Source organism: Colias philodice, chromosome 23, assembly GCF_061535455.1.
Source record: "Colias philodice isolate Cphi_HAF_F1 chromosome 23, ilColPhil1 Martin Lab GWU primary, whole genome shotgun sequence".
Taxonomy (NCBI): domain Eukaryota; kingdom Metazoa; phylum Arthropoda; class Insecta; order Lepidoptera; family Pieridae; genus Colias; species Colias philodice.
In genome coordinates this window covers 313,035-326,497 of record NC_143108.1, presented here as the reverse complement: position 1 = coordinate 326,497, position 13,463 = coordinate 313,035, and the positions used below count along the sequence as shown (strand labels likewise).

Here is a 13,463-nt window from a genome sequence, read left to right as displayed (position 1 = left end):
CCTATATCATTCAAGCGATTGAAAAAAAAAGAGATAAATCCAGTGCAACCGATAAAGCATCAGAATGCTAGCAAAAGATTTATTAGGTTTATCAATATAAATCTATATATTATACATACATAATATAATAAATCTGTAGAAGACGCGAAGACCGACATCCGCGCGGACGGAGTCGCGGGCGGAAGCTAGTCAGAAATAAATATCTTTTGTTTTCATTTGCGTATTTTTCTATTTTATAATTTTAACACAAACATTACATTTTTTTTATTATATACAAAATTTCTTTATCCGTTTTATTAGTTAAACTGAACAACTTTCACTAAGAAACTTAGGTCGAAAAAAATGTATAGAGTTATGCATTTTGTATGGAAAGCTTATTTTTTTTTATATTTCGTCCAAATTTCTTTGTAAAAGTTGATCAGTTATATAAACATGAAGTTGAAGATATCAATAGAAAGTATTCGCAAATTTTGTGTACTGATAAAAAAAAATCACAAGGTGTAATTTTCACGAAAATTGTTTCAAAATGTCATTTTTGGTATTTATTACGAATATTAAATTATGCATACGAATGATTTAATTTTTAAAAATTAAGTGGAGCAACTTTCCCTTAGTACATTTGTATTATTTACATATAGGATGACAGGATGCATTTGTTTGCACTACTAGACCAAGCCCTTAAGGAATTTTTTACACCTTGGGTTACATTATTGCATTTTTGGTAAAGACCTCTAATTTTTTTGAAAATGCAATATTATTAATAATGCATTTTCCGCCGTTATTTTTTTTTAATAAACTACCTAGTACCTATGTTGCTCAGTGAAGATGCAGCTTTCTAATGGTGAAAGAATTTTTGAAATCGGTCCAGTAGTTTATGCGTGAAAACCATACATACATACATACATAATTACAAACCTTTCCTCTTTATAATATTAGTATAGATAAATTATAAAACACAGCAGGTGGCTTTAGATATCTAATATTGCACCGGGTTGCCAAATCAGAGTTTGTACACACATACAAAAATGGATGAAGAATTTTAAAATGTTCAACTTTTCAGTTCTAAATTGATCATTTAGAAGTTATCCTTAGCTAATTATAACAGTGATGTGGATAATATGCAATTTTGTTTAAAAACCAGTAATTTCCATTTAATCTAAACACGCTCTTCCAATCTCGAACCTTCGACCTTTAACAAACTAAAGTTTTAATTACTTATACCCATAAATACTTCGAAATGAAGACTGATAAATGAAAATCTGAATTGCATCTTCACTTACTTTGTAGGCGGGTAACTTTATATTGCACTTTATTCTTTAAGTTCACGCGTAGGAGCTTCAAGTGAAGTAACTATAAATATTTATTTATTCAGAACCTTGGTTTTAAGTTGCTGGAAGAGATTGTTCAAGAAGTTACCGTAAATTCTGTTTTTTTCTATAAAGTTTTTAGTTTTATGTCAAAGCGCAAACAATTTTAGGAGGAATAGGACATGTTGTTTAGTATATTTTTTTGAAAGTGGAGGGAGAAAAAAGGGACGTACCTAATTGTGAACTTTGTATTGTGAACAATTAACCTTCACATATTTAAATATTGTTAATTTTTAAATCTTATTTTTGAAATGAAACTTCTTTATCGGGGTTGGACAAAAATTTAGTGTAACATTTTTGCGTTACGCCGTACGCATGACATTTTTGCGTTACGCCGTACGCGTGACATTTTTGCGTTACGCCATACCTACTCGTGAAAGAAGTTTCACTTTTTACGTGTGTACTCTAGTACACGCATACATTTTTTTTTTAAATATGAATGATAAAACTTATATACTTAAGTACTTAGTACCACGTTTAATTTTTGTACGAAAAAAAAAGTTTTCAAATTATGTAATGGCAAAGCGACATAGATCACTCTCCGATAAAATAAATCATACCTTTTTCTTGACTCATCTAGTTTCTCTACTTTCATGTGAAAATAAAATCTTTCCAAGGATCAGAAAAACAATAGACTGAAGCGTGGCCTCCGGGTGTTTATATTTCTTTGAAAAATATAAAAAGGGCAACAAAATGATAAATTTCAACTCTATTTTTAATAACGGTAAATACTCTGGAAAACGTTATTACTTTCTAACACTTCTGGGAATTCTGATATCGATATTTTTTATATTTTCAGAATCTTTGAGTTATTGGTTGAATCATGCTTCAGTGGCGCTACGTTCATACAAGCCGAAAAGCCCGGCTTGCCTTAGAAATTCGCTACGAGACAGGAAAATAACCAAATTCACGTTTGAATATTCGCGCGCAATGAGCAATTCATAATTTGCTCCAAAATTCAATGAAAACTCACCTACAATATAATATATAATACGCCTAGCATAAAACAATGACGAATTCGAGTAAACTTTTTAATTTCATCCTTCTACATATCGGAATAAGGTCGTACCTTTTATTTTGACGTTACAATCTAAATTGGATGGATTATAACATGTTGTTGTCTCGCTTGCACGCGTGGGCTTTTACCGGGCTTTGCGCTCATCTCTTCTAACGTATGAAATTTCGTCTAAATAGCTTCATACCTAGCTATAGAATTCTATAGCAATCAGTATCACTACATCACTACATAGTATAAAACAAAGTCGCTTTCCCTGTCCCTATGTCCCTATGTCCCTTTGTACGCTTAAATCTTTGAAACTACGCCACGGATTTTGATGCGGTTTTTTTTAATAGATAGAGTGATTCAAGAGGAAGGTTTATATGTATAATAACATCCATTAAATAGTGGAGAAGTACTGTTATTTTTGAGGTCTAATGTGATGTCGTAAATAAAATTACATTTTTTCCGCTTACATTGCAAACGCAGGCTGAGTAGGAGTACGAGTTTTATCAAAATAATGTACTAAGTATTGTACACATTGAAAAGGTCAACAGAAAAGTCCGCGATGGTATATGTCTATCTCTTATGGATAACCCACAATAACTTTTTTTTGTCATTTACTTTTTGCGACAAATAATGGCTAATTTTCGATGCGATTTTAACCAATACAGCATTAATCCTTAACAAATTAAATACCTTGAATACATCTATCATTTAATATAGATCTATATGGCCCTTTACACCGTATGATTTAAGTGAATATTTTCGAAGATATTACAGATTTAAAAATTGCGGGACGTATCACGTAGCGTTTGCGGCGATACCGGCCGCCCGGCTATCTATTTTATACCCCTGCGAAGCCGGAGCGGGCCGCTATGTTTTTATATACAACGTTCACAGTTTTTCTGTAGTGTATTTAGTATCAGCATTGCACCCGTGCGAAGCCGGGGCGGGTCGCTAGTGGAGAATAATCGAGAATAATGCAAGATAGTTACGATTGTGCGAACGAACGTCGTGAATATTATGAGTTAGGTATAGTTTGTTTGAGCGGGTGATTATATCGGTGTAATTTAGGTTAAGTTTTTCGAATTTTGTGATAAAATGAGTGTCGCGACAGCAGATTGTGTTGTAAATTGTGATAGTTTGCTTTGTGCTCAGCGGGGGAAAGGTAAAATCATTAAACTTTACTGAAAAACATCAATTAATTTCTTCATAAAAACCAACTCCCGATTTGTGCATTACCCAAACAGCTAATAAGTCACATAAACGAAATTTTAATTAAAATAATATGTTTACGAATTAATCGATTTCATGAATAAGAATTGCTTAGAAGCCCCAGCTGTTGAAACTTGCACACTCGGTACTTGGTAGTTACGATTTCTGCTAGTATATATAAGGTAGTTCTTCCACGGAGCGTGCTTTCTCATCGTTAAATAGAATTCATAGGTACGTATTTAAGAAATACACAAGGCCAAGAACGCCTGATTGAATTATCAATATTTGCCAGTTGTTAGGTAATTGAATTCTAAAACAATCACCTACTTTCTATTCCGATGTTATAAAATCTTTCCTTCAGAAGATCGCCGTTTTGAATTATTAGAATATAAATGATCTGTACAATTTTATTAATAACCAATATAATGTCATACAGTTTAAGGTGATGAATTAATTTTTCTAACATTTACGGCCCTTTTTAAACCTTCGTAATTTTTATATTATTAAAGTTGTCGTGATGAAAATTCTTGACAAGAAAGTTCAATAGTAACACAATACGTCTACCGTTTTAGAAACATGATTCCATGATATTTTCTCGATAGAAAAAAAATACAAAGTTCTCATTGTTATTTTTTTTTAATCTCTGGCATCTTCAAAATAACAAACGTAAAGTTACGACTTTTTGGATATTAACTATAAAATATACAACCTATACGTCTACCGTTTTAGAATTTTGAAATATGCGATGGTTTTGAAATAAACAAGAAATACTTGAAATTAGCGCGCGACCAGCCAATATAGCGAGAGCCGCCCTGTACCTTCCTACCCCGATCGCTGCACGAGTCATTCCCGCTACGGCCGTCATACGGGGAACTTGTGTCGCTCGCGCCATCGTAAAAAAGGGTGACAACACAATAAGACAAAATGAGACAAATGGGGACAATAAAGAAAATAAGAAGAAGAAACATAAAGGTTGGAGGAAAAAGAATGCTTACAATTGGAACAAATTAATGAAGTAAGTTGGTTTTATTTTAAATTTGATGATAATTGTATTATAGACGATGTTTGATATGTACCCCTGTTTTAAGTACATAACGAATGTGTAAGATTTTTTTCATTTATAGCATAGATAATCTTTTCGGAAATCCGGAATCCAGAAGGAAAATAAACCCACTGATTGTTCACAATGTGAACCCACTCCTTCGTAAGTACCTTTATTCAGTCAAAAATGTATGTTATCAACGCTCTACTGGTTTTATCGCATGATTTCATTTTTAGCAAAAAGCAACAAAGTGCAAAGAAATAAAAAATCATGGTGAACTTAGTGGAAGTATGGTGGCCGTAAATCGTAATATTGGAACAGGAGCTCATTGGAGTAGTATTATATTTAAAAAAATACGAAAAAATTTCAAGAATTACATTTCTTAGTAGGTGGTAGATAAGTATGTTGTATAAAGAATTTGATGTTGATATTTATTTCATTTATACTTACTACACCTGTGCGGGAAATTGCTTAGTACTAAAACAGGTTTATATTCATATTTACATAGTAATGTGAGTTTTCATTTCGAAAAATTTTGTGTAAGTATATTAAATTGAGTTCCTGGGTGATCTGGAAACACAATTGGGCCCGGAAGATGGCGCTGCAGTCACTCCTCCTAATCACATGAACCGATTTGGATGAATATTTGTGTGCACATTTCATTGTTGTGGGATCATTGGTTGATTCGTTTTCACATTAGCTAATATTATGTATTTTTGTTGTAAACTTAATTTAATGTTTTTAATACATTATTATTGGTATAAATAAGCCAGTGTTCGTCTCACATTGCTGTACCTGCCTACCTACCCTACCAGGGCCTAACTTTGTTCTGGCTATTTTATTTTGATTATTTGTAATGAATAATTACAATTATAATAGAGTGCAAAAAATAAATACATGCGTCAATATATTTTGTGTTTTTTTTAAAACAATTTTTTTATTTAAAAAAATATCATTCCGACCGCGGCTTTGCCCGCGTGGAATTAGGTTATATCGTGAATCCTGTTTTTTCCCACAGAAGTGTTCAGTTCGGATAAAAAGTATCCTATGTGTAAATCCAGGCAATTAGCTATATTTTATCAAAATTGGTAATGTAGTCTTGACGTGATTAAGTAACAACTAACAAAAAAATATACAAATTAACATCCAAAGTATCGCATCAGTTTTACTGTATTAGTGATATCTTCCACTCTTGACTTTGACTGAGAAGAATTAGGGTTTATAACTTCTTTCAGAAATAGTACCTTTCATTTCTGGGCATGATGTAATATCTACGTCAGCATCAAATTCTATCTAAATCAATTCAGTAGTCCGCGTTATTGAGTACCATTTCATTTTTTCAGAGTAACAATATTTTTTGTTATTTTAAAGATTATTTATAACCTGTATTATTTTGTAATAAAGTAAACATTACGAAATGATAATAATTATTAATAATGTCTAAGTAGTTGTTAAAAAGAAGATTATTTGTTTATAAGCAAGAAAATAAAACCAATAAATCAACAATTAAATAAATGTATGAAAATATTATAACTGTATGACGACTCCATACATCCCGAGTCGGCCAGCGGCAGCGCGGCGAGTTTGCAAGAATGACTTCGCGCACACCCGCGTTCGCGATAGCGAGCTATTAGACTCCGCCCGCCAAGCAGTGGATTTTTTTTTGTGTATCGTCTTAATATAATTTATCGATTTTAATGATAAACGTTTGACTCAACTGTTAGCGGGCGCGCGTGAAAATTTAGAAGCAAATCTTCTTAATTACTAATTACACAGTATACCTCAGGAAGGTTTCTAATTCAAGAAAAGGGTACCCAGCAAAAACTTTGAAAACTTTGGGCTTGCCCAGTCCTTACACCCTAGGCGCCACTGTCATGCTTAACAATTATTAGTACTCAGTTGCCACATGCTAGGTATTTTATTTTATTTATTTATTTTTCATAACTAGCTGCGTAACGCGGTTTCACCCGCGTGGCTCCGCTCCTGTTCCTCTCAGCGAGATGATATATTATAATATAGCCTATAGCCTTCCTCGATAAATGCTGGCTATCTAACTGAAATAATTTTTCAAATCGGACCAGTAGTTCCCGAGATTAGCACGTTCAAACAAACAAACAAACTCTTCAGCTTTATAATACATTTTAGTATAGATATAATTTGTATTAATGTAATCCCACTTATATTTATAATGAACTAGCTGCTCCGCGCGGTTTCACCCCCGTGGCTCCACCCCTATTGGTCGTAGCGTGATGATATACCTATAGCCTATAACCTTCCTCGATAAATGGGCTATCTAACACCGAAAGAATTTTTCAAATCGGACCAGTAGTTCCCGAGATTAGCGCGTTCAAACAAACAAACAAACAAACAATCAATCAAACAAACAAACAAACTCTTCAGCTTTATAATATTAGTATAGATAATATGAAATGCTTTTGTCCCATACCCACAAGGGGGCACCGAGACAGATTATATATTATTTAAAACTTAAAACTAGCATCGCACTGAATTTTTAAAACGATTTATAAATCGCTTTATTTAATCGTTCCTTTGATAAACTTAATAGCGGGTGTGGCATTTGATTCCAGTAAAATCCACGCCATTTTAAATACAAAATACAGAGTATAAAGACCATAGATTAAATTAAACAACAATATTTAATGATAACATGTTTTAATTGTGTAATTTTATTTTTTTTTTAATATATTGTGTTATGTCTTACGAACCTAAAGTATGTTTGTTTTCATAAATAAGGATTTGAAAAATTCTTAATGCTGCAATAAATTTGTTTAATTTCATATTACGTAGTTCATCTTCATACAAAACCTAATTATTAATACGAAGACACTTTACATAGTTACAATTAGGAATTAAAACGTAGAAAAGTTAATTGGAAGTTTTATTAATTTAAAATAAAGTTACCAATCAATATAGTTATCAAAGTTAGTTTACACAAAAACGGCTGGACCAATTTAGACGAAAGTTGATACTCTAATACATATTTGGTTTTAAATATTCTTCTCGATTCCGAGAAATTGTTCTATTTTACAAATTGGAAAGTTTGTTACAATGAAAGTTGAGATATATTTTTCTGTTGAAAAAAACCGGATTCATTTGTAATATGAAATGCTGATACGTGTACCGTGTAGATACATACGGTCTAGAATCGTAATATTATTATACTATACTAGCGGTCCGCCCCGGTTTCGCCCGTGGTACATGTTTATGTTTTCTTTCCATAAGAACCATCCTCGTTCTTCAAGAAATATTATAAAAAAAGAATTATCAAAATCGGTCCACCCGTTCACGCGTGATGCCGTGACCAAGGAAAACGAGTTTCATTTTTATATGTAACTAGCGGTCCGCCCCGGCTTCGCCCGTGGTACATGTGAAAAATAGATGTTGGCCGATTCTCAGACTTACCCGATATGCACAGAAAATTTCATGAGAATCGGTCCACCCGTTTCGGAGGAGTATGCAGACTAACATTGTGACACGAGAATTTTATATATAAGACTATAAGATAAATAGTGCATTGGGGAGTTTCGGATGTGGAGTAATTTCGTTTATTGTGGATACTACCATACTATATTGTAAGTATCGTGAAGGAATGGCATGAAGATATAATGGTTTGATTTTAATATTAGTATGTACGTATTTGCTTATTTATTAAATGCACATTGCACCTTAATAAATAATAATATAATTAGCAAGCTTTGAGAAGCTAGGCCGCTGAAATGCGTAGGTACATGTATTTAAAGTTTTTTTTTTTTTTTTCAAGTAAATATAATATCTACTGTAAAGAATACGTAGAATACACAAAGTTTAGACCGTAAATAAAGCTTTTAGAAATAATATGTACTTCTAAAACTTTTCTCTTATTTCAAAATAATTGTTATCTATCATATATAGTATGAAATAAATAATGTTTATATGTAAATGGACACAAACTACACAACAAGAACCACAAACCAGTGGAATACTTGACACGTTTCTTGTATAATATTTCTTAGACTCGGGAACAATGTCGTGTGCTTAATAGTTGAGACTTGGCAGACGCCCAATCGATCTTACTTGCATATATTTCAAGAAATTTACTATCTACAGATGTTAAGACCTAAGTTGTAATCTAAATAAGGATAGATGAAAAAACTCTCATTAAGATTGTGTTAAAAAGCTCGTTATTTACATTTTAAACAATATTTTACTTCTAAGCAAAACAATTAAGTAATAAATATTATTAGTACCTATTTATTACCTTTCTGTGAGACAGATAAGAGATACAAGTCTGAAGTTATTTATGTTTTGATAGAAGATTTGAAGTTAATAGATATAATTTTTGACTGTTTGATAAAACTATACATAAAATACTTTTGTGCATTATGAACATACAATAAAATTCTTCCCTTAAAACTTATGTAATATTATAAAATATGTATTCATCTGCAAAAAAGATGTATCTAAATAAATAAAACATCTAAAAGAAATCATGTTTGTCGTCTATTCATATATCCATTTCGAGCATTGCTCCGAGCGTAACAAATTCGTAGAACTATCATAAAAATATCACAGTTTAACATTTTATCAACTTATTTCATACGTAAAGTAAACCTCGTTTATTTGAAACATCCCGGGAGCATTGTCAAGTATTACAAGATGTTTTGTTGAGGCCTTCAGAGCTATTGTGTATCGAGGGCTGAATGGGGCCGGATTGTAAGCATTGGGTTTTGAGGCCCCAAAGATTTGAAATTTATTTTGTTTATAATTACAATTTATTTATTTTAAATACTTTATTGTGCTGCAAATATAACAATAGTAGGTACAATAAAAACTTAAGCTAGGACATACAACACAGAAGGCGGCCTTACTACTAACAAGTAATCTCTTCCAGGCAACCAACAGATTGTGTGAAAAACAATATAATGTAAGTTGTACATATCTACATTATAATTATTAACTCATGGAACTGTAAATAAATTGTAGTAGTTATGTTCATTATAATTAGAATAGTAAATCAAACTGCACTCATTTTACAAATTATTGATTAATTTATTTTTTGGAAAAAAAAGTGCAATATTCCGATTATTTTCTATATTTATTCAGCAGGCGAATAGAAAGAATTAATGATGATTTTTTTTTATTCATTAATTCGGCTAGTCATTGTTCAATATTTAAGTGTATGTTTTTAGAAATGTAGTATGTACCTACATGATATGGATACATAGTTATAAGAAAAAGCATTTTTTTTTTAAATCAGAATTTTAATGTGATAATTATTATTATTAAATTGTACCTATTCAATTTAAGTAATCTGCTAGAGAATATGAAGTATCGAACAGATGTCTAAATATTTTTGGCATACTATCTAGGTATATCTAGCTATCACTTAACGATATATATACGACTGTGCTAAGTTTTAGGTTAACTAATACAAGATAAATGTATAGCTAAAACAGTTGTTTGTCTGATTTTCTGTCTTTCACCTGTGTAATACCGAATCTTGACAGCCACATTTCCTTCTTACTTAAGGTTAGTCTCCTAAATTAAGTTATGACCGGAGTATGTGTACAAGAAAAGCGATGAATGACTGAGAATTGTAATTTTAATTTCTACTACTAATAGTTTACTGGCTGTTCTAAATAAGTATATTATTTGTCGTCTTTTTTATAACAAAATTCAGTTTTTTCTGATTTTAATAAGTAATAACCTAATCCTTCACGACGTAAAACTTTCAGAGTAAGGTAGGAGAAAATCTGAATTCACATCGTTTCATATCGATCACTCTTGTGATATACACTTAACAAATAATTTTAAATGCTTTATAATTTCCGCAAATCGCTCCGCTCAGTACCATTACCAGAGCGTAACAGTTAAGATGTGTAGAACAAAGTGTAGGTATTTATCCCTGAAGCGGAGAAAAACCACTAAATAATGGTAAAAGCCGGAACGCCCTATAAGTGCTTCACTTTGATATTCTGGCAGGAATTTTGGAGTAATTTTTAACGTATCGATACAAGGTAATATAATGATTGACGGTTGACCCTTTGTGGGATGGCCATTTAGAAATGATTGCGTATTATATTACAAGAGTATTATGTAATGAAAGAAGATACTAAGGACGTCATAGCAAATTTAAAATGTTTTCTTCAACTGATAGTAAATTACATAAAACCCATTTTAGTTATTCGGTTTATTAGATTAAGGCGGCACTCTTCACACTTGGAAATAAGACTAAGATAGTTATTTCGTTTTTTCTTATTATCAACATAATCGAAACGTTCTATGACATTATAGCAATCATATATTAAGTTGTACGCTCATTAGAATTAAATATATTAATCTTCTATAAGGGCCTCTAATCTGGGGCCCCAAACATTTAATATCAAAACAGATGCCATCTTCACTGAATCTAGATTCCAGGCTGCGATATAACCTGCATAAGGAATCTATTTCTATCGTATTGAAACTTGAAAAATATAAAATGCAACAATGTTCGCAATGACACAAAATAAGAAGATTATGTGGAAATATCCCTATATTGAAAGAGATATTTATAGGTTATAAGAATGTGTATTTTATTTCAGAATGAAATATTTCTTTGCTATTATTTCATAGGTATTTTTAGTAGAATAGTTATTAGTACATAGTAATAACGAAAACGTTATCTATTTGTTGTTTTGTTTTTAATTGGCTGTTTGTTGTGTCCCTGCTAAAAAAACATACTGTAGAGTTTAACTTTTTTACACAATGTTTAATTTAAATTAAACATATTTTTTTATTTATTTACTAGCTTCCGCCCACGACTTTGTACGTGCAAGCCTACGTCCTAACATCTACCTGCATGCCAAATTTCAGCCCGATAAGTCCAGTGGTTTGGGCTGTGCGTTGATAGATCACTATATCAGTCACCTTTGAGTTTTATATATATAGATTATAGCATACTATAGCATAAGATGAAATGTGAAAATCAGCCATGAGAAAATACGTGAAGTACTATTTTTATGAACTTTGATCACCTGATATCTGAAATTGGCCCATTGACCAAGCTAGCGGGTAGGCGTACGATGGTAGCACATTCCTACTAACACTATTTCCTATTTTCTGATGGATGAAATGTGGACAATCGTGAGGTCTGGCGACCCTGCGACCCTGGGATCTCCGAAATAAAAATTAAACATCATTCCAATTTTTTCATGTAACAAAACAAAAGTGTATTGAAATAAAACACCGTCCCGATTGAAACATTGGTAATATTATGTAATCCTTTGGAAATCAAATATGAGAGACAGCTTTATGTTCATTCGAGCAAAAACATGGATGAAATGAAAATGTTTTTATTCCTTTCTATTAGATATGGATGTAAAATCGTGTATGAATAAAATATAACGTTTACATACGAATTCAGTTTAATATAGCTTAAATTAAATGAATAAATAAATGTAATTATACACATTAAAATATAGTATAACTATAATAAATAGTAGATAATTTACTTCGATTACGAGAAAATAGTTTCTTATCTAATCTAATAGTTTGTATTAGACCGCCTCCTTGGTACAGTGGTTGACGCGTGAAAAAAAAATGTCTCGGTCTGGCACACAGGTCTGGCAGGACACAGAAGGCTGATCACCTACTTGTCCCTAAAGAAAAATCGATCAGTGAAACAGATGTATAATGCATCTGCCCCTTACTCCAAGGGGCAGATGCATTATACATACTAGGGGACATGGCACTTCACACACACACTATATTGGTCCATGGTTATAGTCTGGATATAACAAAAGCTACTTTTTTTGTAGAAACGCGAATGAAGCCGCGGGCTCCAACTAATAAACTTTAAAGTTCACTCTGTACTTGCAACTACTACAGTATAATTAACGTGATAACGTATTACATTATGGAAACAAATATGACATCTATATGTTATAGTCCAAGTAATAAATGGGGGCATTTTTCATAAATCCCGGAAATAGAGCACAACTCAAAAGCTCGACTGTGGCTTGACTGTGATGTGTCAAATGTCGAACCTAACCGTATTCACGCCGCTAATATTTATGTCCTAAATATGTTCCCATTTTTCAGCATACCCGGCCATTATGTAAACTTCCCTATTTATTGCTCTATCTCTACCATACAGTTAAATTACTGCAGTAAATATCGTAAATTTCCATTGCATTTATTTTACCTACACTAATAATATAAAGCTGAAAAGTTTGTTCGTTTGAACGCGGTAATCTCTGGAACATTTGATAAGTACGTACGTGATCTCTGCTTTTGGATATTAATGAATGAATTCTTTATTGTACACATCAGAATTAAAATGTGCAAATTCAGAATTTGCCAAATAGCAAATATAGTATATGTATCACTTCATTAAATTATCAACATGTGATGTTTATATTCAGCTAAAATCAATTTTATAAGGAATCTTAATTATACACAAAGAAACATCATACGCTTACGTCAATTTGTATCGATAGCGGATTCTATTCCTTTGCGTTTTGACGTTTGTCTCGGCCCTCTGTTACTGAAACGACTAAACACAATTTATAATATGTATTAAGTAATATTATTATTAAAATATTTACATATGTTTTGCAAGTGCCCTTTGTAATGAGACGTTTGAATGTTTGTCTCTCTTTACCATAGCGATGTTTTGTTTTAATTAAATTGTGCTTTCTAAACTATGTAAATTACAAACTTGGAATTGAAGATGTAATTGTAATCTTTAACGAAGTTGCTTAAAGAGAAATAACCAATTTTTCTCAGATGTAAAAGGTTTATTATTATTCACACTGATATTGATTAATCTTTAACTCTAGCAATATCAATAACTAGC

General features: G+C 31.8%; 1 protein-coding gene across 1 annotated transcript; it reads left to right on the top strand.

Moving 5' to 3' along the window:
• The first annotated feature begins 3,468 nt into the window (after nt 1–3,468).
• LOC149477830 (uncharacterized) lies at nt 3,469–4,917 on the top strand. The gene is made up of 4 exons (XM_089709949.1): nt 3,469–3,535; nt 4,384–4,597; nt 4,707–4,786; nt 4,861–4,917. Exons 1-4 carry the CDS (start codon nt 3,469–3,471, stop codon nt 4,899–4,901), a joined length of 402 nt encoding a protein of 133 aa, XP_089566075.1. The 3' UTR covers nt 4,902–4,917.
• Nucleotides 4,918–13,463: the final 8,546 nt, after the last annotated feature.